General features: G+C 47.6%; 1 protein-coding gene across 2 annotated transcripts in view; it reads right to left on the bottom strand.

Annotated features, from left to right (window-relative positions):
• EPHB1 (EPH receptor B1) overlaps window positions 1-27,845 on the bottom strand; it is a 430,653-nt gene that overhangs the window by 129,210 nt on the left and 273,598 nt on the right. For both annotated transcript variants that reach the window (XM_082460821.1, XM_082460820.1), the window contains one exon: window positions 9,906-10,061. In XM_082460821.1, coding sequence (XP_082316947.1) covers window positions 9,906-10,061 — 156 coding nt within the window. The remainder of the gene's footprint in view (window positions 1-9,905; window positions 10,062-27,845) is intronic.

The raw sequence follows: 27,845 nt of genomic DNA, 5'->3' as shown, positions 1-27,845 counted from the left end.
GAGGTCTAGGAGGGAATCCCAGACCTGACCCCTCCCCCACCATGGGACATGGGCTTGGCCTCTGGTGTCAGAACTGGATCAGGATCTGATTCTGGGTTACATGGATGGAAGAAGGCAGACTAGGGGAACCAGGACCTTAGTCACAGCTGGGACCACCTATGAGGAGCTGGGGACCAAGGTGGTCTGCACAGGTAACACATGGATTTGTGATCACATCGTGATGGGGTGGAGATGGGGGTGATGGTGTACGATTCCAGCCAACCTAGGATGACTCTCCAGAAGCAACTGCCCTAAAATGCCCATTTCCCCCACACTTTTTTTTCTGTTCTTATTTTGGATCGTGCAATTCAGATATGACTCAAACCTTATTCAGAACGACCAAAACAAAGACAATTTTTTGAGCCCTCACCATACGTCTGACACTGAGTTAGGTATATACATCATCACAACTTGGCACAGTAATAAACAGTATCCTCATTTTATGGAAAAGAACAGAGGTTCAGAGAGGTTAAGTAACCATGGCAAAGGAGGGGTAGAGCCAAGAGTGAAGTCTGGTCTACCTGATCCCAAGAGCAGGGCTCTTACCACCTGGCTGTGTTGGGCACCTACCATGTAAGGCCACAGAGGGGATAAAAAATCAGATCAGCATGTCAACAGCTTCCAGTCCAGTGGACAGAGAAAGCCCTACACCTGAATAGATCTGAATAGAATATTCAGAGCGTGCATCTCCTTTCCTGGGGATGAGGTAAGATGCTGGCAGAAGACAGAGGATGTACAGCCATGTGCCTCCGACTGTCTCCTCCTTTGGGAAGGAGAATTGGAGCAGAGAAGATTTAAGGACCCTGAGCTACAGCTGCCATCAAATTCCAGCATCCCTCCGAGACCAGCCCCACCTGGGATCAGAGCCTGCAAATTAGACATCAGAGCCATTGCCTGAAGGCCAGCAAGGAACATTCAGGACAACAGAGGGTCCTAGAGCCATGGGGTAGACAGTTTTGTTCTGATTTTCAAAATAGAGAAGAAAGTAGATTAAATAAATAAATTTTACCTCAATCCCCTCCTACTTCTGAAACTTCATAGTTAAATCAGTGCATGGTGAGCCTCAAGGAAACAATGACAAAAACCAGCATGGGTCTCTAAATATGTCAGGCCAAATGATACTGCTTCTTTTAAAAGTTTATGAGCCTTTAGAGAAAAAGAATATAAAGAGTATACCTAGGTTTTAAGAATGGTAACTGAAAAAAGTGCACAGATACTTGTGTACTGAAGGAAGAAATGTTAGCAAAATGATAATTCCAGTGCTTGGATTTTAGCTGCTTTGAAAATAGCACAAAAGTAGGGTGAGCAACTCCAATAATAGTAGTAAAATAAAATATCTTACTTTCATTGAATGTTTCCTGTTTGAACAATGCCAAACACTGTTCTAAATAGCATTACTCCATTTATACCCTTGACGACACAGTGAGGCAGACACTAATACTATACCCACGTTTTGAATGAGAAAGTGGAGACACAGAGACCTGTCACTTGCCCCACATCACACAGCTGGCAAATGTCAGAGCAGTGTTTGAACCCAGACACCAGAGTACACACTCCTAACAATTATGCTAATACTTGTCCATTGAAATCAGTTTTCAAAATGGTCTATACTTGAAAGAGCATGGTGCCCAAATCCACAAGGCAAAATGTCTGAAGTTACACGTGTAAGTGCAGAAAAGGGGAGACCCAAATGGGCAGCATTTCCTAAACGGACAAACAAAAACTTTGAATGTTCAGTGGTCAAAAAGTATGGTCGGAGCCCACGATGCGAGAGGCTGCAACCAAAGTGAACAATCACCAGTATCCCAGTCACAGGAGAAAATCCACCAAGTTTCCACTGGACCCTGCTCGGGAGCGAGGGTCATATATTTCCTTCTGGCTGCCGTGTTCTAAGAGTTGTATTGATAAATGTGAGATTCAGAAAAGGCTGCCAGGACACTGGGGTTCAGGAAATCATACATGTTGGGGAGTAGATAATATAACCAATGCTTTGCCTACAGTAGGTGATGAAGGAAGGATAAGGAAATTGTTCGTAAGCACTGGAACCACTGGTCCCACCTGCAGGACTTTGGTCCTCAATGGTGGACCAGTGGTGAGGAGGGGAGGAAGGCAGTGCCTGATCCAAGGTCCAGGACATCTCTCTTACAGTGATGGGTGATGGCTGCCTAACAGTGGAGTGGAGCTGCCCTGCAAAATATATCAGCTGTCCGTCATCACAAATATTCAGAAAACTAAAAATGGAATGACTACCTCTCAGGGATGTTGGAGAGACAAGGCTGACACTAGGGTGGAGTTTGGGTGGCAGGTCCTAGCAGGCTGCTCAGAGTGTTAATAATCTGTGACTCCAAATGCCCATGAGATGAAATGCTCTTAAGAGGAGAAGCTGAAGTAGAAACAGCAGAGCCTGTGCCCGGCTATTAGCTTAAAACTTAGAGCTATATGATGCCTCCTAAGGGTTATACCCACTTGGGTCCAACAACTGTGAAAAGAAATTGTAGATGATAGAAGCGTGAAAGCCCATGTACACAGGTAACGCTGACCCTTCTTGAAACAGCACTGACAGTTATAAATAGCTTTCATATTGCTGTCACACTCCCTCAGTTCTGCATCTAGATGTATACACTATCCAAATCCAGGCACTCCGAGAAACAGCTTACCCTATGACTCTTGTTTATCTGTGACCCCTGTTGGAATTTCATCTCAAGGAACACACAGATTACCACCCCCCCTCAAAAACACAAATGATATATTTTTATATGCAGTGTGGATCACAAACCAGGGTAAAATCAAGCAGCACCTTTGCCTATAGAAAGGGGCACATGGTGGATATTTTACTAAAGCCCTGATCAGCAAGGAATGAGTGAAACTAACCTTGACTAAAGCAGCCCTCTTTTAATAGGTTGCAACTCCTAGATGAGGAGATAAGTGTTTTTGAAAAGGCTGGGTTTTGAAAAGTATTTAAAATCATCCTTAATGTGAAGGCATGTAGACTAGCGAGCAAACAGTCCTCAATTTATAACACTGGATTCCTGTGCCCTGTGGAGTGTTTGTCGACTTGGCGGACCTTCCTGCCCTTCTGGACTGAAGGGCCCTTCCCTGAAGCACTGGACCCCAGAGGTTACCTCTCGACCTGTTTCCTGCTAGGTGGCATGGAGGACCACCTGAGGGGTGAGGCCCATCACCCATCACCCTGCCCACCTGGTCCTCCATCTGAGCTCAGGGGAATGGTCCCCACCAGTCACTTTGCTTCTGCTTTAGTTTCCCCCTCAGCTCTCCCTGAGCCCACTCCAGCCAGGTCGTGCTCTCTGGTCTCCACTCTCTCTCCCCCACCACTGCTCCCGCCACCCAAGACTGAGAATGAAATGGAAACTGGGCCAGAGCAGGTGGGGTTGGTTCTGAGAACTAGTGAGAGCCTCCCCGAAACACTCAAACACAGACATACACTCACATCACACCATACCCATCTTCTCTTCTTCCTCAGGCATGTATTCATAGCCCCTCTCTCTCTCTCTCTCTCTCTCTCTCTCTCTGTCTCTCCAGCCTGCTACACAAGACATTGACGGGGAGGGGCAGGCCTGTGGTCCCAGTCTGCAGGAATTCACTCAATGGCCTTTGTCCCCAGGAGTCATAAGGCAAAGGACAGAGAAACATGACCTAATTCTAAAACAATGTTCTCAAACTTTAACGAGCTTCAGAATCATCTGGAGGTCTTGTTAAAACTCAGATCTCTGCCTCCTCCCCTCCCCACTTCCCATCCCCAGAGTACCTCATCCAGGAGGTCTAGGGAGGGGCTGAGAATTTGTATTCCTAGCAAGTTCCCTGGTGACACTGAGGCTGTTCGTCCAAGCACTGCATCTAAAAATCACTGCTACAAAGGAAACCATCACTGGCCAACTTGCCAAGCATAAGCCATCAGGACCCAGGACTGGCGAGAGGAGGTTATGATCTGGTGTCCTTACAGACGTTTCACAACACCACGAAGGCCATGAGATCTGGCTGCAGAGGACTCCCTTCTTTCTCTGTCATCCCAAGGTTCTTTCCATCTTCTGGGCCCCGGTACCCTCTTCTCCATTCCACCCAGCCTGCCTGCAAAGACCAGGGTCTGGGCAGTGCCACACTCCTGGGCAGTCCATCCAAGGAGTATGGTCCCTGCATCATAAGGACCACCCTGCTGCCCTGGGACAGTTGGGATGAAAGAGGGAAACAGCTGCCAGCCCCTTAAAGGATGAAACATGAGCTTAAGAGAGAGAAACGAGAGTAGGCAGAGATGGGGAAGGGAAGCTTGGATACTTATCCTTCTCTGTGGGAGGTACAGATGCAAGAGTGAGAGTAACAGCAAATCTCTATCCCTGCCATGACCATCTACACCATGCTCCTAAGAGCTACCAAACTGTAGCTCTAACTGTGTATGAGGTCGTGGCATCGGAAGCAGACAGACCTGAGCTTCCATCCTGGGGCTTGCCTGACATCCTGTCATTTAATTCCCACAGCCTCCTAATTTGAGTTCCATCATGCCCAATTCAGCCGATGAGAAGCCCCTGCTCACAGAGGCCGTCCCATGCCCCAGGTCACACACCTACGGGATCCACACCTAAAGCGCCTGCCTGGCTGCTTAGCTTCCCAGCCACCTCTCTGAGTCAGGAGGGAGGTCAGGGGTGGTCTCTGGGGGACCCTGGAGGGCTGGCTGCCAATGTGCCCCCCATGGGAGGGGATGGCAGGTGGCGCCAGGGGACAAGACAATGATCTCTGGAGCCCCTTTTCACTCCACCTCTATAATCAAAACTGCAGAGAGAAACCCATTGTATTTGAAGAAGAAATAAAGAAACAAGACAAGCACTAGCTTGTCTCTGTGATCCATCAAAGTTTCTCCCATGTGGGTGCAGAAAAATGGGTTTCTGTGGTCGGAAATGTAACAAGGTAATTATTTTTACACCAGTCCTTTTGCATAGTTTTTCACAGTCAGCAATTTTATAAGGCATAATTATCTATTTTCACCTGCTTCATAAATTCCTCCTTTCCATTTCTTCCCCCCGTAAATAGAAATTACTTAAAACTGAAGACATGCATTTCAGTGCTTGGTTTCACATTGCCACGCACTTCCTCATACGTTCTTGGCTGCCACCTCTCTCCTGATGTCCCGCCCGTCACACTTTCAGGGCCGTCAGACCCTCCTGTGAAAGAAGCTAACCCTGAGGAGTCACTGAGCCCCTGCTCCCTGAGAGCTGAGAGCCCATCTCCTCAGTGGCCACTCCTGCCCAGCTTCTCAGCGTATCTCAGTCCTGGAGGAGAGGCCTCAGCGGCATCTGGAGTTCTCTGGTGCTCTATCTGCACCTCCCCCCTCCTACGGCCCATCCGCTCCCAGTGGCTGTCACCTTCTGGCTGGTTTTCATCAGAATCTCCAGACTAAGGTGAATAGTGACTGTGATCTGAGCCACACGATGGATTCTGCTGTGACACATGGGGCTGGCGTCAAACCTGTACTCCCCCTAAGGACGTCACTTTTATTTTTAGATCTCCTATCATGCTGGAAGCTTCCATATCTGCTGCAATCTTCACACTTTCCAGGGATATAACCAAAGCAAGTTCTAACACTGATTGAGAGTTTACTATGAACCAGGCACTGCGCCAAAGACTCCATAAAATGATTTTGCTTAATCCTCATAACAACCCAGAAAGGCATACATTATTATGAGGTCATGAGAAGAAAATGACAGAATGTAAAAAAGTTAAGACATTAGCTCAAGGTCACAGAGATGTTAAGAGACAGAGTCAGGATTCAAACTTTTGTCTGTGAAGTGCCAAGCCTACCTTCCCAGTGCTACGTGCAAATTGATGATTCAATACGCTTTCCTAGGACCCACTCAAGGTTGGGGCGGTTTGGGGTGCCAGGACTCCCCAGGGGGCCTCAGGGCCTCTGCGCAGTGGCCCAGGGAGACAGCAGGAGGAGGAAAGCTGAAACTTCCTCAGCTGAAGCTCAGAAAACCTGAAGTTCAGGGTCTTAGCTCCCCAGCCTACAACCTCTGCAACCCCTCTGGTGGGTGGGGCTGCACCTTCCCCTTGACGTCTCCCCCTGCCCCCTGCTATAGGTGGCCCTTTGGTAACTCCTCATTTAAGCTGGTACCCACTGTCCACTCTGTGTAGCCTGGCTTCTTTCAGAGGCTTTTGCTAGCAGGGAGGGGTGAGGTCACCTGTGACCTGCCTCCAGCCATCCCCCAAGCTCCCACCTCATGCCATCCATGGCTTAGGTTGTCCCTCTGTCTCTGAGGGCAGCCCTGACATGCTGCAGTGTGCACCCTAAACCCTGACATCAGCCTTCCCGGTCCTCCCTTCCCTCCCTCCAGAGCCTGTCAGGGACAAGGCCTCCTCCTGAACGTGAGCACATGGGGCTATGGTTGTACCAGGAGGCAGTCGGCCAGATACTGATGCAACAGATCCAGAATGCCAGGCCTGGCAGAGGTGCAAGGAGGATGAGGAAGAAGGAAGAAGGGAACTGAGTGCCCAAGACCAGCAGAAATACATCATCACAGACTCATTCGCCGAGCTCCCTAAGGCCCCTCGTCTCACTTCACTTGAAGCCCACACCAGCCCTTTTGACACCTTAGCCTTGGGGTGCGCTCACATCCCTGCTGAATCTATGAATATTGTCAAGGACAAGGCTGGACACACAGGGATGCCAGAGCCTCTCAGAGGTCAAGGAGATGACAGGCTCTCCCAGGAGATTAAAAAGAAAATGAAGAAATGTCCACACAGGGCTACAAAAGTTGTCATGCATTCTAAATGTTTAGATTAATTTAGGATAAATTAACACTTTGAACACAATAAAAAAATACAATGAATATATATGTGCTCATTTCATGAGATTAACATGATTCATTAAAAACATTAATTTTTAGCACACTATAGATATTTTTAGCCTTGTAAAAGAGCACATTTTAAATCGTAAGATTCTTTGTAACCTTTTCAATATTGTCAGTAAATGACTCTTGATACAACCTCATTTAAAGATGGTGGCAACAGGCCACACCTGAAGCCTAGGCTCTTGGAAGCTTCTGACACTGTGTCCCCTTTCCCTGACACCCACGGGACCTAAACACTGTAGATGCCCGCTGTCCTGTACATTTTAGAACAGACTTCCCTTTTGCCTGGGTCCTCCCAGCGCCCTACCGGGCCATCACCGTCTCCTGCTTGGATGGACAGAGGGATGCACTTGCAAAGTGAGCAAGCACCTGGGCCCTTTCTGCCCCCCACCACCCTCTGTCAGATGGCTGGGCCCATGCTGGCCGCCTTGCCCCGCCTGCAGAACCACCTGGGCCCCCAGGCCATGGTGCAGGGCTGTGCCTGACCTCCACAGCTCCAGATATGCTCCATGTGTCTGAAAAATTATTTACTGTGGTGATGTGTGATGCCTTTTTAAGATAACAGATGGCATCTCCAATTAGAATGCTTTAAAAGGAAAGCCTAATGAGATTATAAAAGCCAACAAATTGACTTTTTCATACAGTACTTCCCTGGCACACAATAAATCAAATATATAATGAGGCTCAATAAAATAATAGGTTTATTTACACTTGTTTTGCCTAGCGTTGTGCTGCCGCCCAGCCTGGCCTCTGTGGCCTCTCACCCAGTGCTGGCCCCTGCTGGCCAGGGCAGGGAGCCAGACGATATGTCCCTGAGCAGCTCTTGGCCTGACCTTCACAGGCAAGTGTGGCTCTGATTTGGTGATTTCTGGTCTGACCCTAGTGCTCTCCTTCGGGGGTAAAAGAACACAGGGCTGTGTACAGGGTGTGGTGATGCCCCCGGGCATGTCCAGCATTCACCCCCACTCTGGGTAAGATGCGGAGATTTTGGTGGGACATAGTGGGTGGGAAGGTGTGCCTAACTCAGAGTTGGCTGGACCAGGACAGGAGAGAAAAGCCTGGGAGGTCTGATTTTAATGAGCTGGCCTCAGAATATGGGTAAGCAGAGCAGAGTGAGGGTCTGCAATGTGCAGAGTGAAGGCTCTGGGATGCTCCTGTTTATACCAGGAATCAGTCCTGTTGGTTCAAGCACATCAGGTCAGGTGGTGGAAGGTAGATGGGAGATGTCAGGTGAGAGGTAGATGGGAGAGGTGTTATATAGCAAGGAGGTATTCTGAGCCTCTGGTTATTGGTCTACCTTCTCTCTAGGTGACCTTGTCCAGGGGCTGCATGGGTTTACAGGGTGTGTCTGCTGAACTTCCCTAGGTGGGAAGCTGGGGACCCAGACTTTTATTTGCATGAATTTATCTGCAGAAGGAGCCTGGGCAATCAGAGAGAATCCATGAGCAGAGTGGAGGGGAATGTTTCCAGAAGGGAAGCTGTGAGGGCTGGGCTTTGGCAATCATGGAGACTGGTCCTTGGTCTGGACATCCAGGCAGCAGAGATTCAGCATCCTTAAGTGGCTTCTAAAGAAGTACATTAAACAATGCTTCTCAAGCCTACAGAGACACACAGGGGAACCTCAGAAATCAGTAGATGGGATAACACAACAGAAAGACAGGGACTCTATTCAGCAGAAATGGAATCATTTTTGTTCATACCAACCCAGGGAGGTCTGGGGAAAAATCAGTGTATAAGAGGATGAGCTTTTCCTCAGTTCAAATCCATAAGCATTGATTGACCTTAGGACCTTGATCTAGAAGACACTTTCATTCTTCTTTTTTATCCAGCAAAGGTTATGTATACTTCAAGGCCAGAATTAAGAAATTATTCTACTTGGAGCTCAGTCATTTTTTTTCTGTTCATCAAACTGCAAATATGCATGAAATGCTCTGTCTGTGCCTTTCTATGCCGGGGGTGGGCGGAAGGAGTTTGGTCAGAGGAGGTGAAGGGCAGGTCCTTGCTCAGAGGGATCCAGGCAACAGCATCCAACTCAGAAGAAAGTTCTAGCATAATTAGAGGTTAACCTGGAGCACTGACTTCTGAATGCAACAGGAATACTGAGAAGAAAAAGCATCCCTATTTCAGGGCTGCTACACTTAGGAGAGGAGGAGTAAGTTCTTGAAAGTGCTGTGCAGGGAGAGTAGTGCTTCCTGACCCCCATGATTATGGATCATAAGGGAGAAGACTGTGAGGAAATTCTCCCCTCCTCCATCCCTCCCCAGGGAGTGGAGTTGCCGCCTCCACTTTTGGCAGGATGACTGCCCTTCCCTCTACAGCAGAGAGTGGGAGAGTGGTGGAGCTGACGCTCTGGACCCAGCCCCTAGAATTTCTGCCTCAGAGATGCACACTGGCCAGGACTCTGGTCTTGTCATTTGGCAGAGGCATGGATGCACCCCACTAGGTACTGGAAGGGACACAGGGAGATGAATATGTGGAGCTGGCACACGAGGACCTTCACTGGGTAACCAAGAAGGCAAGTGCAGAATACTTGGGCAATTAATGAAATCAGGAGAGTTTTGAGGGAGCCTGGTCACAGAGGTACAGGAAGCCCAGTGAAAAGAGAGGATATTCTCATCTGTCAAGACAAAGGGGGCTTCTTGGAGGAGGTGACTGGGAGAGTTACTAGGAATTGTTGCAACATCCTGGTGCGTCTTGATTTTGCACTCAAAGAACTGTCCAGTTGACATTTTTTAACCATCTGGTGGGCAGAAGTTGTCTTCCTTGGGTAGGAGGAAGGCTCTCCCATCTGAGAGGAGGGGGCCAAGAAAAAAATCCTGACCCAGTACTACTGAGAGAGGGACACTGCTTGCCCAGCAAGGAGCTGTCCGTTTCAGCACCACAGCCAACGTTTCCACTTTGTACTATGCAATTGGAGGATGCTGTCTTAAGTCTTCCCTGCCCCAGGCCCACCACTTGCACTATCAGACAACCAAACTCCCCAGGCCAGAGCCCCTGCTAGATACTTACTAGTGCATGCCACTTCTGGAGGGTCAAAATCCGCTCGGTAATAGCCAGTCCGGCAGGTGCAGATGGGAGATGCCTCTGAAGGGGATCGGCTGTTGGAGGGACAGTGGGAGCAGCCCTCAGCTTCCTGGCTGGCCTTGAACATCCCAGCAGGGCAGGCTGTAACACAAAGAGACCATCTTAGAATTAATGGAGGAGTGGCACCTAGAGGCCCTTCCCTGGAACTGGAAAATGAAACATTCTGTCCCCTTGAAAAGGACATTGAAATACCCCCTTGTACAAAGTGAGCATTTCGGATTGAGGCAACCCCTACTTAACACTTCCAAGTCATCAAACATCCTTAGTGAAATATACCTTCCTGGTACCAATGGCCTCTCTCACTTGAACAATATGAATAATGATTCTTCCCTTTCAGGTGTGTCGAGAGATTTAATTGAGAAAATGAATTAATGTGTAGCGCAGTGTCTGAGGCATAAGTGCTCTATAAAAGGTTATTCCTTCCCTCTTCCACCTGTTAACAGTCAGGGCCTTACCCTGATTCACTCAGTGAAGAAATTTCACCTGGGCCTCGGATGGAAAGAGGTCCTGGTTGACAATGAACTGGACCCATGGTTCTTAAATCCCATGTTGCAACACACATGAGGGAAACTGTGAGCTGTGTTAACACTTATTATGAATGGTGGTAAAGGGCTGAAATTCATAAGTGATTCGTTAAGAAGAAATTAAAGTGATTTCAAGGTTACTGGCTTAACAACATCATTCTCCCTTAATTGCATTTTGAAACGCTTTGTGTGTGGGGTGGGGGGGCAAAGCAGGATGCCTTTGTAGGCAGTGCACCAGTGAATATGTCATGCACTTGGTGTCATCTATCATGTACATGTCAGTGGGGAAGATTGGGAACGCCTGGTATAGCCCGATGCCCACTGGAGCTGTTCTCAGATATGAGGCACTTATTCTCCTTGCTCCATGGGTTAGCCTGTGAAGAGCCATGCCCCAAAATGTCTGGCTCTAGGCCATCCCTCAAGCTTTTACCATGCCTCATCTACAGAGACCTTTGACTCCAGACATCTGGTCTCTGCCTTGCTGATTCCACAGAAGATTGCCCCTGCCTGCCCTGCTTCCCTGAGGCCCTTCCTCACTGTCTCAGCTCCTGATTCTTCTGGCCCCCAAGAAACCTGTTCTGGCTTATCCTCCTTTGAGACCAGGTAAAACTAATTTCATGGTCAACTCATTTGGCTTTCCTACATACTTCACTAATTCATTCAACAGACATTTACTGTGACCCTGCTGAGAACCTGATCCAGGGAATTTTGAGAACAGAGCCTGCCCTCAAGGAGTTCTTGATCCAATGAGGTCATACAGTTGCAATACAATGTGATCGTTACCATAGTAGAAGTACCATTATAAAGGTTTCTACTTATACAAAGCTCATCTTCCCAAATACACTGTTCCCTCCTGGAAAGTGCAGAGTGTTCTTTAACAGTAGCAGTAGCCACCATCTGTTAACATTCTTGTTAAGTGCTTTACATGCATTCCTCTATGGGGTAGCTATTATTAGCTCCATTTGGTTACTAAGGAAATTGGGACACTGAAAGGTTAAAAGAGTTGCCCAGAATCACACAGTGGGAGAAGTAATAGCGATGATATACATATAAACTATTTGAATAATATCCACAGATTTTCTACCAAGACAAGAAAGAACGGTTTCCTATGCTGGATAAGTTTTCTCACTCCTTTGCTCACTTGAAGTGAGGTATAGGGTTTCGGTCACTCTGGAAGTGCCCCGGGGCAGAAGCTCATCTTGAATGGGAGGGAATTTCTGAAATGGAATGTCCTGGAATGGCATAACCCAAGAGTGTTCAACGCAGTCCATGCCCTTAGGATTGTTAACACCCTTTACTTACAAAAGGGGTCTGTGGTCAGATATTTTGAATCTGTGGGTTTGAAAAGTTCATCTCATCTTTTATTACAGAATTTTTCAGAACTTCCCAAAATAGGATACAGAATGCTGTGTTTTCTCACCGAGAAGCCCTGTATTGTAGAGCACCTCCTCGGATTCAATTTCCATGGAACGTACTGGGGTAAATGTTGTCTAGGTGCTACAATAAGGTTCTTAAGGATTTCTTTTGTAACCCATGTAAAAATGGGCCACTTGCTACCCATCTCAGTACACTCAAATAAACTCCGTAGAAAGAAAAAAAAAATTCAATCTCTACAAAAGGCTCAACAAATAAAACACCAAAAGGAAAACTCTGAATGGTACACCTAGTATCCTAGAATTTGGCTTGCTGATCTATCTTTCCAAGCCCACTCAGTAAAGTCTCTCCCCTTATTTCTTTCCTCCTCCCTCCCTTTCTTCTTTCCATATCTCTTCCTTATCACCCATGAGAAGGACTTGGCCATTTCTATTGTAAATCTCCCAGCGTTTCTGCACCCCATTCAGTTCTGGAGCTGGAGAACACAGAGGAATCCCAGGCCTGTGCTGCCCAAACACAGCGGAAGCTCTTTCTCTGGAAAGTGGGGGAGGGGAATGGGGAGACTCATGCATTCACTGGAGCCCTGCCACATGTAATTTTCTTAATGTATCAATCCAAGAGACACAGGTGTTTTCACTTTCTTTCCACCATTTAAAAGCCTCCTTGCTTTACATTTAATACGTTAACAGCATAATCAACCATCCTGATGTCCACAAGTAGCAGAGGGATTTAGAAAGTGTCTTCCTCTGAGATTTCTGATGAAGGAAGGCAGAACTGGGTGTCTCTAGACTCTGACAGTCACAGAGGGAGGAAATGAAGGAGAGGGAGGCCAAGCTGAACTTTAAGAGAGAGAAGCTCAGAGAAGGGTTAGGGTGAAAGGCCCTGGGAGGGGGTATGACTCCATCTTCCCCAGGGCAGTGAGCACTAGGCAGTGATCAAACAGTCCTGGGTCCAATTCCTGGCTCTGCTGGATCCTAGCTGGGTGATCACGGGCAGGTCATGTAATCCTCACTTACTCATCTGTATAAAGTATCCATAAAAAAGAAATTTAACACTTCTCACAACAACTCCCACAGGTCATTAGAATTTATTAAACTCAAATATGAAAATTTACCTATGCGCAGTAAGTGTTAAATAGTGTTAATTCCTCTTTACCTCCATTTATCCAGTCCCTCTTGAAAAACAAGTTTTCTTTGCACAAACTTTTAGAATTGAGGGTTAGAATATAAACTTAGAGTCCCAAAGTCGGCAAACAAATCCTGGAACCAAATGGAAGAATGTGTTTCTGCACAGATTATTTGTGTTTTGTATAATGGGAGAATCATTATATCTGTAAAATATTTCTTATCAATAATTACAAAATGGATGAAACTCATTAATATTCACAATTCATAAGTTAATATTTTATTAAATTCTATGTGTAGGTATTCCCTAATTTATAAAGAAACAGTATGCCTAGGTTCATTTATTGAACATTTGGACTGTAACATGTTTTTTTTTTTTTAACATCTTTATTGGAGTATAATTGCTTTACAATGGTGTGTTAGTTTCTGCTTTATAACAAAGTGAATCAGTTATACATATGCATATATCGCCATATCCCCTCCCTCTTGTGTCTCCCTCCCACCCTCCCTATCCCACCCCTCTAGGTGGTCACAAAGAACCAAGCCGCTCTCCCTGTGCTATGTGGCTGCTTCCCACTAGCTATCCATTTTACATTTGGTAGTGTATATATGTCCATGCCATATATACACATATATACAATGGAATATTACTCAGCCATAAAAAGAAACGAAATTGAGTTATTTGTAGTGAGGTGGTTGGACCTAGAGTCTGTCATACAGAGTGAAGTAAGTCAGAAAGAGAAAAGCAAATACCGTATGCTAACACATATATATGGAATCTAAGAAAAAAAAAAAAAAGTCATGAAGAACCTAGGGGCAAGATGGGAATAAAGACATAGACCTACTAGGGAATGGACTTGAGGATGTGGGGAGGGGGAGGGGTAAGCTGGGACGAAGTGAGAGAGGGACAAAGTGGACTGTACCTTGTAAGCACACTTGGGCTATATTTTCTCACAGAATTACTGCTTTAAATAATGCTTAAAGTGCCAGGCTAGTCCACAAAGCCTTTTTTAACTCATCTTGTACCAGACGCCACTAATGAGAAATAGAAGCGGATAAGATTGTTATTTTACTACAAATTTACATAGAAAAATAAATAAGAAAATTGTGCTGCTCCTCGAGGGAAAGCAGCTTTAATTAGTGGTGATACGTGGAGCTGCTGGATGGAGTATAACAAAGAATATTTAGACCAAGGGAGGCAAAAGCAATCGCCTCAGCCCAGAGAAGTCACCTGAGTATATAAAGTGGTCGGGAGTAACACAGCGGAGAATGGTGGGGACCCCAGCAGCCTGGGGACCACACACCTGCCTGCAGCCTCAAAAAATAACAATTAAATACTGTGATCATCTAACCAAGCACATATGCACACTGTCAAGCCATTTCGAAGCGGATAGCACAGCTACTCGCTTTAATATCATTTCAAAACTCAGGGGCTGCCTTTCTCTTGATTTAAAATTATGGTCAGCATTGTCACTACAGTCATGAACCTCTCATTCAACTAAATCTTACGGAAGATCTAGGTGAGCTTGGCACCCTGCTAGAGGAATAGAGCAGAGCACAGAGGGTGGGGGGCAGACCTGGGAAGTGCCCGCCTTCCTTGGGGGGGTGAGGAAGGAGGCAGACGATGGAACGCTGGCTGATTCCCACTCAGCATCGTCTGTGTTATGCTTATGTGTGCACAGGCTTGGGGTGGCGGACCCGTCAGGCAGGAAGTGCCTGACCTGGACGATCCAGCATCATGAGACAAGGGCCAGAAGAAGCATCTTCTGTGGCGACTAGGAGGTGAGATTCAAGAGAGGCAAAGACAAAGCTAGAAGGAAAGAGGTGGAAGAACAGGAGAGGTAGGAAGGGAAATTAGGTCAGAGAGTGCTCAGCTCCATCTCAGCCAGGAGGGTTTCATCACTATTCCAGGAGGTGGTTGGGAAAGAAAGAGCCTCTGTGTATTCCCACAAGACCCTTGTCCATGGAACACCTGTGACTTGGAGGGCTGCACATTTCTGACACCAGCGCAGCCCGGATGGCTTTGTTTCCTTAAGAAAAGGGGGTTGACTTCCCTCCATTGTAGGGGATCACAGTTCACACAGGTGATAGACGCAGCTTTTAGGTGGCACCCCACATACACACCTCTTTCCCCGCCCCTGACTTTGGCAGAGAGGAAGAGACAAGACGTGAGGTCCCTAAGCATGTGTGCATTTTCCATTCCCCAAGCAAAACATGCAGCACTTCCCTCCCCCTTCGAGCAAGAAGGGACTGGTACACGTGACCTCTAGCTGGTATCCGGAAGATCACCTTGAAACGCCCACCCAACTTCTCAGCGTCTCGGAGATGTAACAAATTACCTAGTGCTTACGGTGCTCTGGAGAACCCCCTCCCCTGCCATCCCTGCACACAGCCCTCCAGTGACACTAAATCCATCACCCACAGTACTATTACTTTATAAAGAAACAGATTAAGTGTCTCATAAACAGTGCAGTGATTGAGATAATGGAAAGCACCTCTCGTCCCCATCTGCAACATCAGGTTATGAAGCATTTCCAAGCAGCCAGGAAGAGGAAATTAATAGAAGCAAGAGGGAATAACCACTTTTATGCAATTTCCTCAGGAGATAGTGGACCATCTAATCTTTATTGGAGCCCTTTAACCTGTCACTCAGCACTCGCCAGAGCCTCTTTAGCTCTCACAATTTTTCTTGATATCCAAGGAAGATAAAATGAAAACCTCATAACATTATTTTATAATTTTTGTACGTGGAGGGTGCACACTGCCTCTGCCCCTGCCCCTTCCACAGAAGCCTCGCAAAACAACATTTTTATGCAGCAGGAATGTGGGAGAGCTTAACTATTCCCTGTGCATGGTCGGGGGTGGGGGGTGGGTCACAGCTTCTCTGCAGGAAGGAAATCTCTCCTTGCATTTTAAATGTGATGCTTCCCTCCACCACTGCCTTCTGTCCTTGCTTTTTCTTTTTAATAATCTGATTACTGCTCCTGATCTAATTTTTTTTCCCCCAAATGAGTTTGCAAAGGTTCATGCCAATGAATATTCATCCCCTGCTTAAGAACCGGGTGCCTTTTTCTCAAGGCAGGTGCAGCCCAGCAGCTGGCTCGGGAGGTGTGCCTGCCTCGCTGGGTGACAGTGAGAGGGGCAAGGCTTGGGCTCCTGGCGGGGAAGAAAAAGGTAAACAGCCCTGAGCTCACTGCCTCTCAAGTTCCCCTTGGTCTCCAGGCTCTGCTCCTGCTCCGGAAGACAAGCAAAGAGCCAGCCGCTCTGGGCAGCTGCTGAGATCCCTGGGATGGGCGTGGTGGGCGGGGCAGGGGATGGGGACAGGAGCTTCCTGCAGAGCATGCGCACAGCTCTGCATGGCTCTACTCACAGGTCTTGTGGCCTCTCATTGAGCCCGGTATAGTATTTAGAGTCACACCTGCAGCTCAATGCCTCCCTCATCTTCACATTATGGGGGCTGACCCCAGGGGTTCTTGACTCTGGAACTCCAGGTGTGAAACTCCAGGGAAGGAGGTGTGCTGGGGTTCCTTGTCTATGCTCATAAACAGTCTTTGCGTTTCCCAGAAATGGGTCTCCCTGAACAACCCCAGGCCATCCCAGTGGGACCCAGGATCTTGTGAAACCCCCATTTCCCCTTATAGTCAGGGCAATGTGTTGAGAAAACCACTAGCACAGAAGTAGTTCCCAGGCACCCAGCCAGCCAGCCAGCCAGCCCTTCAACTACTGCACTGGATTGAAAGTTCTCTGAAGGCTGATTCTGGGTGTTGCCATCTTTGTATTTTCCTCTCCCTGGTACTGAGCACAGGCCTTACACGTAGGCACATGCATTCTGTGGCTGGTTGAACTGTAAGTTCACTGAAGGCCTGCTGTGATAAGACCCAAAGATAAAAGCTGTGATTAAAAAAATAATAACAACAACAATAATGACAAGATCTTAATATTACAGGGTAAGAGGTGACTGGCACTCTCCTACAAAGTGTGGATTCTTAAAACTTTTCTCCATTAAGACCTTCAAAATGTCCAGAGTTTTGATCCAACAATTCTACTTCTAAAGGAAAAGCAAGGAGATGAGGAAAAAGATTTATGTTAATGGATGCTTACACCACTGTTATTTATAATGTGGAAGAAAGAAAGGAAGGAAGGAAAAAAAAAAAGAACTTAAAAGTCAAATAATAGAGTATTCACTAAATAAATTATGGAACATCTGTATAGTGTGATACTACAGAGTCATTAAAATTATGTCATGGAAAAATATTTTTAAAGTAGTTTTAAACTATAGAGTATGAACGTCATTATACATACACATACAAGCATATACATATATATGCAAACATATATATAAACCACAAACAGTAAAATAAAAACTGGGAGTGGTAGCAATGATGATGATTTTGTGCTTTTTCCATAATTTCCCAATGTTTTGCATTGTATATACAGGACTCGAGTAACCAAAGAAAATCTCAATCACTACATTTTTAAATTTGGCGGAGGACACAAAAGTATGGACGGCAACCTCCAACCCCAAGGAGCTGAGATGAGCAGGGCAGGTCAGAGTGGGCTGCTTACCGAGGAAAGCTCTACACCAGAGGCGGAGATGCCCTGTGCCAGAGGTCTTTGGAGGAAGGGGAGAGTAAAGGAGAGCTGGGAAAGCTGCCTGGGGATGGTGGCACATGCACAGGCTTTGAAGGACAGGTAAAAGTTGATGCAGAAATGGGAGGGTGAGGCAAAGGGAAAAGAGTGCCTCAAGCATCAGAGAGAACAGGACCTGCACTTGCCTGGAGTGCCCGGGAAAACTGTAGGGAGAGGGAACCTGGCAGCAGAGACTGCCAGGCACACACAGCATTCAAGGGGCCACAGCAGGAGGTGAGCTGCGGTGCTCATGTCTATGTCAACCTGCCCACATGAGGCCAAATGGGTCTCCAGTCCCTGTCTCCATGGGCCCACCTCCAGCTGTAATGGCCTGCGCAGAGGGAACACTTAGCTGTGTCATACACTCGTATCACTCTTGGTGACGCTTGCTGAAACTGATGAATGCTGCAGGCACCTTGACACAGACGAGACTGTAACTTCCAGTGCTATTAAGCTTCTCCGGCAGCAGCAGCAGCAAGCCTAGCATGCATCAATCAGCATGGAAGTTGTTAAAGACGTGGGGTCAGGGTCAGGGGCACTTAGCCTTGGTGAAATGGGGAGATCACTGGTCAGGACTGAAACACGACCAACAGAAGGGCAGTGTCCCAAGGGGGAGGGGCAGGCACTTAAGTCCTTGTCTCTGATGGCGCCTGTCCCTAGGGAACAGCCAGGCACAACACAGCCAAGGCCAGGTTCAGGGAGGGAGGCTGAGCTGAGCATCAGAGCCTCTCAGCAGGGAATTCAGGGCTGCATCCTGCAATCCTGGCCCAAGGTCAGAGTGGTTGGGTAGTGGGATAGCATAAAGCAAACCCAGGGGTTTTCTGTGACCTACGCCAGAGATTCTCAAACTGTGGTCTCCAGACAGACAGCAGAAGCAGCGTCACCTGGGAACTTGTAGAAACTCAGAATCTGAGACCCCACTCCAAACCTACTGAACCAGAAACTCTGGGGTGAGGCCCAGAAATCTGAGTGTTCGCAAGCCCTCCAGGAGATTCTGATGCAGCTCCAGTTTGAGAACCGCTGCTCTAGACCTCCAGGTAGAGAGGAAACATCCTGGCCTTGGTGTCCGTGAAAACTGCCACTTACTGGTTATGTGATCTTATGCAAGTTACTTAACCCTCAACCTCAGCCCCCTCCTCTGTAAAAAGGGGTACTAGGGTAACTTCCTTCTTGTAGCTTTGTGAAGATCAGTGCAAAGTTTCTGGAATGTAGCATCTCCTCAGTAAATAGCAGCTGGGTGTTTTCCGCAAGGAGCCAGGCTGAATGTTTTCATCAATCATTCATTTTAAAGTATTTAAATTGGCCACTTAATATAAACTTGGAGCTGTGCTCGGCACCGGGATCCACCAATGGATGAAACACGCAAAGAGCTCTCCCCCATGGAGCTGACATCCTAGTGGAGGAAGACAGATCTAAACTGGAAATTCCAACAGAGGTAATCAGTGTAGGAGGCCGGATCAGGGACCTATCTGAGTCTGGGAGGGTCTTGGGCAAGTGAGGTCTAAGTCAAGTCATACAGAATGAATAGGAGCCATATAGGTTGGCAGAGGTAAGGTGGGTTAGTGAGGGGAAACAGAAAACCCTCCACGTGGAGGCACGTGCAAAGGCCCTGGAGAAAAAATACGACTCAGTCAATAAACTGAGAGCAGTGTCTCCATGATCGATCAACGTGTAGTGTGAGGGCCACGGGCTCAGGCAGACAGTTGTTCGTGGGGTGGGCAGGGGTCAGTTGGCGAGGAGGAGGCTGAGCCTGGAGAGGTAACCTGAGCACATGGCAGCCCCTGGACTTTATCCTTAGGTCATGAAAGCCACTGATGGGTTTAACATGGGGAAAAAACACGCATCAGATTTTTGTGTCTGAAAGATCACACTGGCTGCTGGGGAGAGAAGGGATCAGAGGAGTGGGGACGGTTAGGGGAGACACAGGAGTCCAGAAAGAGTGCTAAGCACCAGGGTAGGGGGAACAGTCAAGAGTCATTTAGAAGAAGAGGATCTGGTGATTGCTGCGGATCACTCATTCGTTCAGCAGAGCCCCTGCTGGGTGCCAGGCACTTGTCTGGCTTGTACCCCAGTTTCCTACCAATGCCAGAAAGCCCGCCCTCCACACTTCATCCACTTGGGCCAGGCATTTTCCTCTTCCTGGAGTTCTCTTTTAAAAATCCTATACCTTGGCAGTGGGTTCACTGACCCTGTGACTTTGAGGGGGTTGAGAGTGACATTAGGAGAGGGGAGAGTGGGGAAGGTGGGGAGCGGCTCCCCTGGGAACTGGCTGGGTCTGCTCCCCAAGTCTGTCCCCTCCCCGCCAGCCTGCAAACGGGGCTGGAGGAGCCCACCCACCGAGGAGGGTCCTTCAGACTCAGGAACCCTTCGGGACTTTGGTAGCGGAGGGGCCTCTAGCTGAAACCCCCTGACATCTACTTGATGTCACTGGACCCTGAAGGTGCAGTGCTACCAGGGCGCCTTCCCAGCGGGCCACCTGGACAACCAGTGGCAGCTGGGGGCCCCATGGAGCCGCTTCCTAAGCTTTAGCCCAGCAGAGCCCTTTCCCTTTTATACGCTTGTCTCATTTGGGGAGCACTTCCGATGTGCCCTGAGTTCCATGTAAGAGAGTCACTTTCTTTACCTTGGGAAAGAGGAAGGCTATTGTTGAGGAGTGAGGGCAGACGTGCAGGGAATCAGAAGTGGAAGGGGACCTGGAGGAGCCCTCAATCCAGAGGTAGCAGATGGCCAGTGAGGGTGGAATTCTTTAGATGTGGGGCTCCAGGGGCAGAGGAAAGCCTCCTGGAGAAGAGCTGATGTCACAGCCAGGTGCTGAAGGAGGTGGGTGAGCCCGTGCTGGGGGGACAGGGCGGGAGGGGGTCTGTCCTTGAGAAGAGAGTAGAAGCACCCTGCCAGCAGCAGGACAGACTCCTTTAAGGGAACATGGTCTTCCCGGTTCCCTCTCCACCACGAGAGAGATGCTTCCTGGGGACCCTGGGACTCAACAAAGAGGAAGTGAGGGTCAGGTCACTTCGGCTACTCCAAAGGGCCCCAAGTTTCTCTATCTTGATCCGACCCATTGGGCCACAAGGCTGCCAGGCCTAGACCCCCACTGCTATGCCAGGGGAAGGGGAGGGCAGGGAATCCCCACATGCCCCCTCCCCAGGCTCTATCTCCACCCACGTCAGAGCCTGGCTGCCAGCGTTCTAAAAGCACCGTCAATCTGGTAGCTCTGGGCAGCAGGCAAGGGGACATATGCTGGCAGTCAGGCTGCTTCCCACATTTTCGAACTGAAGTGCTTATTTTACCCTTTGAGAAAAGCCTTATTTTTAAGTATTCCCCTGACGCAGACCTTGATGGATTCCCTTTAAAAAATAATTTATAGCAAGTCTTTAAGCTAAACGAAGGTGACTTCTTACTGCATTTCTCAAGGCTGGGCAATGATGAGAAGCCACCCAGGGCTCCTCGCTCTTTCCTGTGGCCGGGGCGGGGCAGGGCCGGCCTCCTGCACGCACATAGACAGCCAGGCCTGGTGAGTCATCACACCCAGAAAAAGCACTGCTGTCCCCTGGTCTCTCCGCTTCTCACAGAGCCAGTGTGAAAAAAACAAAAAAAAGAACCATGTTTGGATGCATCACACAAATCTCGTTTCCGCTCCAAAACCTGACAAGGCAAATAGTACTCTTCTCTTAGGGAAGGTTGTTATTGTTTCCCCTTTTTCTAAGCTTCCTCACCCCAGGGCTTTGGCGAGTCCACAAATCACATGCAGTCAGGCTGCAAAAAGACCTTAGAAACACCCTAGAACAGGGTTAGCCCATATAGCTATGATCACCAACCCCCAACGCCGCCCATGACTGACATCGCTAATCAATCATGGCACTCATTCCCACTCAACCCAGACCAGAGCTCAGAATCTTTAACACAATGTCCCAGGCAGCCACTACCCACAGATCAAAGTTGGCACATCCCAGATCTATGATGGGGAAGCTAACGCCCAGAGAAGGCAATGAATATCTTGGCCAGAGATGCACAGTCAGTGGGGGAACCGGAACAAGCCACAGAGTCCGCTCCACTTGCCTCATCAGGACAAGCCCGCTGAAGCCCTGAGGTGCTCACTGCATCCCCGTCCCTACCTACCTCGACTCCTTCTCCTTCTCATCTTCAAGCAAGACTCCTCTCCAGCTGGAATGCCTTGGCACCTAATTATTCTCTCTGTGTGCATCCGGGGAAGAGCTGCATTATGTTTAAGTAAGTGTAGCTAAGAGGTGCCGCATCTCAAGAGAAGGTCAAGTGCTGCATATGTATAATATAAGATTAAGATTTTCCCCTTCTGTGGTGTACTTGATAAAATAATTTCACTGTGACCTTTACAGAAACTCAGGAGTAGAAATGGGCACAGTGGAATTTCCAGTTTCTCCCTAGGTCACAAAGTCATAAACACCATCAATCTATGACACTATTACACACCATTCAAGTGGGACAAGTGAGCAAAATAAATGATTTTTATTTTTTGGTAATGACAGAGCAAAAGCATCGAGGTCAAGATTCTCAAGCTGGATTACCAGAGCTGTCTTGACAGATAAGGGACAGGAATCCTTCCCTCATGCTGCCCTGGCCTGGCCTGGTGGCCCAAAGAGTGTGGCATGGGCCTTCCTGCAGAGTGTCAGAGAAAAGGGGCCTGTCCAAGGTCACAGAGGAATCAGTTGGGTCCCTTGCCAGGAGGGTGTGTTGGGCCCTGTCTCAGCTCCTAAACTGCAATGGCAGTGGGTGTACCACTCAGCAAGTCCCAGTGTCAACTCTAAAAAAAGGGAAATAGCTGTGAGTAATAATCAGTATTGAAATAATAAGGTTATACTCATCCCAAAAGATTCTCCAAGTAGGAGTGAACATGACATTTATCCAAAAGGCTGAAGGATGACAAACTTGGCGGAATATGTTTTGTCTGACCCATGACTTTGCTCAGGAACCTCACCAAATCTGAACAGGGAAACGGGGCTCATGGATTCTGGAATAGAGGGGATGCCATCCTTGGGCGCAGCTGAGCAGGGCCGCCCAAGGCACTGGACCCCGGGAGGCCGTGTGAGTGGCCCAGCAGCTGTTGTAAATCAGAGCAGTTGGGAGAGGGCTCCTGCTGCAGGAAGGGCAGAAAAGGGTTGAAGAGTTGTATTCTCTCCAGTGACCATTTATTCCCAGGTGCTGAGAGGTAATTTCCAAAGTGCTCTGCGTCCTCCCTATTTGCAGTTCCTGGATGTACATTAGCATCACCAGCTGCCTTCAGATTTGTCAGTTAAACACGATTAAGGGGGAAGCTTCCAGCAAAGATCAGAGGTGTGAAGGGTGCACTTAGCACTTAGATCTTGGTGAATACCTAGGGGAGGCCGAGAAAACCATCCCTCTGAAGGCACCGCATGAGGGAGGGCCTAGGGAAGGAGCGGCAGGGGCAGACCTCCGGGAGAGCCAGGAGGAAGGAGTGGGGAGAGCGGGGACAGGCCCTCCTGAGCAGCTTGGGAGAGGACTTCCCCAAACAAAACAAGTCTGGGGCTGAAGGGCTCACAGGAGCCTAGCTGGACAGGAGACTACTACCCTAACCCTCCACTGCAGAGGAAGGTGCCTCCTTTTCCTTGCCCACTCACTCCCCGCCAGCCTTTGGGTCAGGCCAGCAGAGGCCTCTTATTAAATGAGAGACTAGCCTTTCCTGCAGAGCACAGTTGGGGCGTCATGCTGGGCCCTCTCCTCCCACCCTCAGGACCCTTCTAAGGCAAGGTCTGTGGGTCGTCAAGCTGACCTCCACTGGCTAAAATTGGTTACAAAATTGTGTCAATATTATTAATAATAACAATAATGTTATTAATAATAGCAACGATCAGTATTTAAATAGCATTTATCCAGGACCAGGTACTCGGGTGATCAGCATGACCTCATTTCATACTCAGAACAGCCCTAAGAGACATATGCTACAATTATTCCCATTTTGCACATCAGGAAACTGAGGCTCAAACAAGATCAGCAGCTTGTCTGAGGCTCCACAGCCAGTGGTGGAGGCAGGAATTGAACACAGGCTGCCTGACTCATCAGTTGGAATGTTTTAAAATCAAATAACTTTCCTTGCAACCAATAAAAACTAGTGTATATCATGTTAAATGCAAACTATGCCAACATAACTTCATGGGGAAGGAGTACCAGCTTCTGAGTTACAGACTCTACTACTCCAGAGCCATAGGAAGCAAGTTCTGTCATCTTTTTGAGCCTTAGTTTCCTCATCTGTAAAAATGGAATAACTGTCCCTATCTAATAAGAGTTGTTTTGATCATTGAAAGAGATAATGAATATAAAATGTTGGGTGCAGTTCCTGGCATGTATTAACTACTCAATTAAAAGTAGCTGTTAATATTATTCTGTTATAAAATTGTAATGTGTTCACTATAGGCAGTGTGCTATCACCTTGCTAATGTTTTACATTTTTTATAGTCAACATTTGTCCCTCCACATGGAGCATTCTCATCAAGGTTTAATAATGCATGAGCCTCGGCTTGAATTGCTAAGATTTAGGGAGGTAAACAGAAGCATATGTGACTTCTGCGCAGTGACTGTCAAGAGAGAAAGCTAGCTGGAAAGTAGACATGATGGCTGAAACTCAGGCAGCCATCTTGGGCTGTGAAGATATCAGAGCAACAAGTTTGAATATACGTGGGTCTCTAACACCAGGCTATGGAGTGCTCTACCAGCCTGCATATATTTTACATGACAGAAAACAAATCTCTATATTTTAAAAACAAAATTATCTTACATGTTTTCTCTTTCTCATAGACAACTGTCATCCTAACATACCATTTCTTTTCAATGAAACTTTCTAAGAAAGATAGTATCATTCCCATTTCACTGGCAATGACATTAAGGCTCAGAGAGTTAAAACAACTTGCCTGGTATTTCACAGCTAATCTGTGGCAGAGGCAGAATTCAAAACCAGATCCGCTTGGCTTCAAAGCTGATACCCTTCCCAGTTATATTTACTAAGGTAACTTATTCATGGGGGTGGCAGCATTCTGTATTTATGGGCATGTGCACTTAGACTTGAGAATGACATGTTCAAATGCACATGAGTTCGGATGAGAGGCTTGGGAAAGGGACAAGATGTATTGCTTTCCTGCTCTGAAGTCATCTTGCCCTACTTTCCCTGCTTCCAAGGGGAGGGAGGAACACCAGCTATGGTCTATGTCATATACTGGCTCTGAGCGCTCTGAGTGCCCCTGCCTGCCTGGATTCCTGACCAGATGTAAAAAGGTGATGTCTGGTTGCTGGACATTCTGCAGAGGCCTGCTCTGAAAGGCAAATTCATCCTCCCTGTGGCTTCCGGTGGGCAGAGGGAAAGGAAGGCAGCGTCAATGGTGAGACTGGCTGATTTTCCAGAGGACACGTGGGCAGCCCAGCAGCAGGTGGGGGGTGAGTACTCACTGGCAGTAACTGCTCCCACCTCCAGTGGGTGCCAGCTTCCTAGAACATAAGATGTTTGCTATAGACATGACATATGGGCACTTGAATTTTTATTGTTTACTACATCTCAGTCCAAATATGCCAAAAGAGGCTATTACCTTTATGCCAACTTCCCAGATAACTTCAGAATGGAACAGAGGTACAGAAGTAGCCAGCCTGCTGTCCACCAGCACCAGAGGCACAGAGCAGTGAGGGCCAAGGAAACCATATGCATTGAAGTCTGGATTTCCTCATCATCAGACTAATAATCATTATAATCCTATGAAACTTCATTACTGAATTCCCCCTTTACCATTTCTACACGTAACACTCATTTGTTAATAACCAAGATAAAGGTCCATAAAACAATATTGCTCCCATGTAACATGTCTTTCTCCTAGCTCTCAATAAGATTCCAGAATTTCATCAGAGGAATATAAGCGCTTCACCAAGATGTGTCAATTATTTCAAGATGACAGGTATTCGATTCCCAAATTCATCAGTGGGGGCTGAGAATGTATTGGTTCATCAAGCAAAGCACATCTCTGGAAGCACTCTCACCATTTGGGAATCAAATAATAATTGCAATACGAACACCTTGACTTTTTAATGGATTTTTTCAAGCTAAAGGGTTTCGACACATTCTCCACCAACCCACTCTCAGATTCATCTTCTTTGCAGACTTCTGAAATAGTGAAGGCACTGGTTTTATTCCCCCATTTTGCAGAGGAATAAACTCGGATTTTCAACTCAGAAGCTGAGGGACTTACATAAACAAAGCATATTGGAGGCAAAGGAAAGAAAGGCAACAGCTCTTTCACTTTAGGGCTCCAATCACTTGAGTACACAGCTTAAGAAATATCACTCCTTGGATCCAGGCACTAGGCCGGCTGCTGGAGACAGAGAGCAGAGTAAGCTAGGGTCCCCATTATCAAGGAACACAAGCCTAATGAAAGAACAAAATACTAACAGTAATTATAATATAGCATGATTAATGGGAAAAGAGAAGCATGTATAGGAGTGGGGAGAAAAGAGGCAATCCCCTCTCTGTATTAGTTGGGAGAGAGGAGACGTCTCTTGGAGATGACAGCTGATCTGGGTTTTGAAGCATGAATAGGAGTTTACTAAGTAGATAAAATGAAGGAAGGCATTCAGGCAAAGAAAATGGCATGTGCAAAGACATGGTGATTGGGAAAGAATCAAGGATGTTTAGTAGTTTTCTAGTGTCCTTGCTGTAAGCCCATCATCAACCTAATGAATGAGAAGACTTTGTCTTCATGGGGAGAGATATCAGCTGTTTCAAATAGGCTGGAATTAGTCTCAAATGGAGGCAGAATGTTGCACTGAGTCTTGAAATAAGTAGGAATCATGGATGTTTCAGGAACACACACTTGTATACCCCAATGCTGAGTCTCTCTTGATGAGTGCCTGCCTAACTCTCCCACCTGCTTCCGACCTCCCAGAGCTAATTAAAGAAACTCTTGGACCTGGCTGATTCCGAATAGCAGGATATGGGTGTCTCAGCCCTGGAAGGGGCTGCCCAGACTTCCTAACCCTGAGATAAGCACATTTATAATGCCCTGAAACCACTTGTCTGCATTCTCTGGGACCTCTTTTGTCCAGAGCAGGATAACAGAAGTACAAAAGGGTCCTTCTGAAGGAGAGTTAGTAGGTACAATGGACTGAATGTTTGTCCCTCACCTACTCCATCAAATTCATATGTTGAAGTCCTAACCGCCAATATGATAGGTATTTGCAGGTGGTGCCTTTCAGAGGTAATGGGGGTTAGACTACATCATGAGAGTGGGGCCCCAATGATAGGATTCGTGCTCTTATTTAAAAAAAAAGAGAGACATGAGACCCACCTCCCACCCCACCCCCGCAAGCAACAAAGAAAGGGCATGTGAGGATTTAATGGGAAAACGGCCTACAAGCCAGGAAGTGGGCCCTCACCAGACACCAAATCTGCTGGCACCTTGATCTTGGACTTCCCAGCCTCCAGAACTGTGAGAAATACATGTGTGTTGTTTAAACCCCTCAATCTGTGGTATTCTGTTAGAGCAGTTCCCGCTCAGACTGTAGGACGTGTCTTCCTTTTCTCCCAGGCGCCGGCTGATTCCTGTCTCCTATGGAGGCCTCCTCTCTGCTCCAAATCAGGCTGTACTTCCGTCCTTCTCAGGCAGCGCCCCGTGTGGATTTACGATTTAATTTGTGTGTATGGCACTAAGAAATGATTTCTGGGCTGGTCACTTAAGAAATGATTAAAGACCATCATTTCAAACCCACAGCACTCCCTGGGGGAAGGGAAGCGGCATGAGTCAGAGGAGGTGTCGGTAAAGCGCGGAGATGGACGCGTGACAGGGGAAGCCAGTTGCCTGGGGGAGATGGAGGCAGGAAGGCAGGGCCTGGATGCCTTGTTTCTGCTGCTGGGAGGGATGTGCTGGGGACCTCTGATCCACGCTCTCAGGACAGGGCGAGCTCTGTCCCCCATCAGACATCCGTGATGCTATCTTTGTCCAGACCAGCAGGTGCCTTCTGAGGCAGTCGTGGGCAAAACCAGGCCCAGGCTCCCTTCCTCGGCATCTTTACAACCTCAGAGCAGTAAACCTGGGCCTGAAGGTGGCTGAGCGTGAAGGCAGAAAACAATTCACAAAGGCCTCCGTCCTCCAGAAGCTTTCCGTGTGCTAACACGGACCAGAAACCCGCATGCAGGAGCTCTAAATCACCCTGCCATCTCTTCCCTGGAAACAGCCAAATGTTACACT

This window comes from Balaenoptera physalus (assembly GCF_965194825.1).
Source record: "Balaenoptera physalus genome assembly, chromosome: 4".
In the NCBI taxonomy this organism is placed as follows: Eukaryota; Metazoa; Chordata; class Mammalia; order Artiodactyla; family Balaenopteridae; genus Balaenoptera; species Balaenoptera physalus.
The sequence above is the reverse complement of the archived record's forward strand: the minus strand, read 5'-3'. Positions and strand labels throughout refer to the sequence as shown.